Source organism: Notothenia coriiceps, unplaced genomic scaffold (genome assembly GCF_000735185.1).
Source record: "Notothenia coriiceps isolate Sejong01 unplaced genomic scaffold, NC01 NC01_scaffold00037250, whole genome shotgun sequence".
Classification (NCBI taxonomy): domain Eukaryota; kingdom Metazoa; phylum Chordata; class Actinopteri; order Perciformes; family Nototheniidae; genus Notothenia; species Notothenia coriiceps.
In genome coordinates this window covers 6,403,609-6,406,869 of record NW_011369951.1, presented here as the reverse complement: position 1 = coordinate 6,406,869, position 3,261 = coordinate 6,403,609, and the positions used below count along the sequence as shown (strand labels likewise).

At 42.5% G+C, this 3,261-nt stretch overlaps 1 protein-coding gene across 1 annotated transcript in view; it reads left to right on the top strand.

Annotated features, from left to right (window-relative positions):
• Positions 1–3,261, top strand: part of grin2aa (glutamate receptor, ionotropic, N-methyl D-aspartate 2A, a) — an 18,259-nt gene that overhangs the window by 8,978 nt on the left and 6,020 nt on the right. The window contains exon 4 of the mRNA XM_010796103.1: positions 989–1,227. Coding sequence (XP_010794405.1) covers positions 989–1,227 — 239 coding nt within the window. The remainder of the gene's footprint in view (positions 1–988; positions 1,228–3,261) is intronic.

Here is a 3,261-nt window from a genome sequence, read left to right as displayed (position 1 = left end):
GTCTTTTCTCAGCGCAAATTTCTCGATCTATGGAAGGTTTTAGATGGTTTAGAACAAAAAGGAGAATATACGTAAGTACCGGTTCCTGACGTTCCGGTTTTAACCGGACTTGAACCGAAACTTTTTACAAGTCCAGTACCGGTTCGGCGTACCGGTACGCAGCACTAGCCACGAGCGTTAAACCCCTTTCCTATTCAATGAAACACATTCAATGTTTATTTATTGTAAAAGCAATTGGGCTATTTTAATCTCACACACACACACACACACACACACACACACACACACACACACACACACACACACACACTTCTCCGCCTCATTCTGTTTTCATTTACTCGTTCGTTATCTGACCAGCTTCAATCTTGTAGGCTACTCACTTCGTTTCTTGTAGCCCTCGAAAGGGTTAATGTGAGTTGGCTTTCTTGTCCGCAGCAGCAGAAAGCCTTTTCGAATGTTTGAACGAATCAAAGTGGGTCGTCACCGTCGATTTTCTCTAAGACTTATGCTCCAACACACAGTTGCACGGGGTGCAGAATAGTTTCNCCCCACTTTCGTGAAAGACATCGGGGTACTGCTTTACCCGGTCTTTAGTAGAAATGTTCGTCGGTAAATGAGATGGATCAGATTTTTTCATCTTGGTGTTTTCTCTCTCGTGAGAGTTTCACACGTTCACTCTACGGTGTTGTTTACCTTCTGTGATGCGCGAGCTGATGACGTCATCATCATCACTACTTCACGTCAAGACGAGTTAACTTTTTTTTTTCTCAACTTTGTGTGGGAAAATGCGGCCTTTTGATAAATATGCGACCTTTTCAAAATCTGCACCATTTTGCTGATTATGCGGTAAATTCTGCGATCGCAGAATCGCGTTTTTCTGGAGGGTCTACTATTTCCATCACAAACATTCATAGTTTGAGTCTTTTAGGAACACATGTGAGCCATTCAGGGAAGGATTTGAGTCTTTCTGTTTTCTCTTGCTTTCCAGGTGAAATGGAGGAGCTGGAAGCCCAGTGGCTGACAGGAATTTGCCACAATGAGAAGAACGAAGTGATGTCCAGTCAGCTAGATGTGGACAACATGGCCGGGGTCTTCTACATGCTGGCCACCGCCATGGGGCTCTCCATCATCACCTTCGTCTCTGAGCACCTCTTCTACTGGAGGCTGAGATACTGCTTCACTGGAGTCTGCACCAGCACGCCCGGCCTTCTTTTCGCCATCAGTAGGGTAAGGACCCTTTTTCTTTTACAGGAGGTTTTTTTTGTGTGCATGTGAAGGCATGTCCTTCAAGCAATTTTAAGATGTGTTACGGGTGTTGGGAATGTGTCTTGTTTAATAAAAGCAGGACACACTTAGAACAACAGTCTTATCAATCAAATCAAATCAAAATGTATTATAGCCCCAAATCACAAGAAATGCCTCAAAGGGCTATACAAAGCAAAGACAAAACCAAAATACAAATGTCAAAGCATAACAATTATAAAAACACTATACAACATTATACATCAACATAAGTATTGGGAGGGTGTGGCTCAGTGGGTTAGTGCGCTGATCCTCGAATCAGATGATAGCAAGTTTGAGTCCCACTGCAGTCAGCATGTCGTTGTGTCCCTGATAAAAGCATGTGACTGAAGTGATGGTAATGTTGAACGGAAACAAGGTGATGGAATTTAGTTTGCAAGGAAGACAGATCAGAAGAGATGGGTTTTAAGTTTGCTTGTATGGCCTTAGAGATACACCACCGAGACAGCCCACTTAATGTATGCACATGTGAGTGATGTTTGGGTGTGTGGTGGTCTGACTAGGTTAACAGTAGTCATGTTTATTTTTGATTTAGATATACTTTATTAATCCCCGTGGGGAAATTGTTTCTCTGCATTTGACCCATCCTAGTGTTAGGAGCAGTGTGCTGCCATTTTGAACGGCGCCCGGGGAGCAGTGTAGGGAACGGTGCCTTGCTCAGGGACACCTCGGTAGCACTTGGTCTTGCCGGGACTTGAACTGGTGACCTTCCAGTTGCCAAGCCAAGTCCCTATGGACTTCCCATAGCCGTTTAAGGCTATATGGTCCAACAATGCACTTCAACTATTCTGGGCGTTAGTGCTGCTTTATTTGGGTCAGACAGGCCTATCTGAGTTTTATTTTCTTCAAAGAGAGAGCCTGAAAACACAAACCCACATGCAGAGAAAGAGAGCTATACAGCTAAACCAGAAAAGTGAGGAGAAATACGAGCGGAGGAGGGAGGGCTGCACAAAGGAGGATGCAGACGGGAGGGGGGAATCACGAGGCAGCCCTGAATACAGACAGAAATAGATCCTAATTGCGGCATGTTTTTGGGGCGAAATCACGGCAACCCACACTAAATCAATCTACTCTCTCGTACTCCGCTGAAAGGTCAGCATTCTCCCTCGTTGTGTGTGAGAACAGGGAACATGGACGTGCATCCCTAAAAGCACTGCAGTGTCTGTGTGCACTGCTTTTCGAGGCAGAGCGTGACTCTGTTTTCAAAGTTAACAAAGGGGGGGTGGTTAGGAGACCAAAAACTTTTAGAGAACGTAAACGCAGGTAGCTGAAAGAGAAATGACTTTAAAGCCGTCCTCGAGTGATTTAGGGCAGAATACATCCTTAATGGCTTATCTTGTGGTGATATGCTCCACGAAATGTGTGCTGAACCACAAAGCACTTTCAATTCGTTAACGTTATAAACACATTTTAAGGATGTATTTCTGAACTGGGAGAATGTATCTTTCAGTAACTTTTTGAGAGAATTAAGCATAAATCTGGTAAATGTTCAAAACAGCCTTGTTTCACTGAAATAGCCTCAAAATCACAAAGAATGTATCTTTCAGTAACTTTTTGAGAGAAATAAGCATAAATATGTTAAATGCACTGAAATAGCCTCAAAATCACAAAGAATGTATCTTTCAGTAACTTTTTGAGAGAATTAAGCATAAATCTGTTAAATGCACTGAAATAGCCTCAAAATCACAAAGAATGTATCTTTCAGTAACTCTTTGAGAGAAATAAGCATGAATCTGTTAAATGCACTGAAATAGCCTCAAAATCACAAATGTTTCATTTTAAAAAACAGGCTTTTTACGATGAGCCGTAAAAGAAAGTGTGACATTACTGTTTGCTTGATTGGCTGTTAGTCCATAAACAAAGACTGGCTTTAAAAACCTCCCTCCCAATCAGAGTGAAGGCAATTTCCTCCTTATTGTTGTTTCCTGTCAAAAAAGGCTCAGGTTGAAAAGTTTCTTT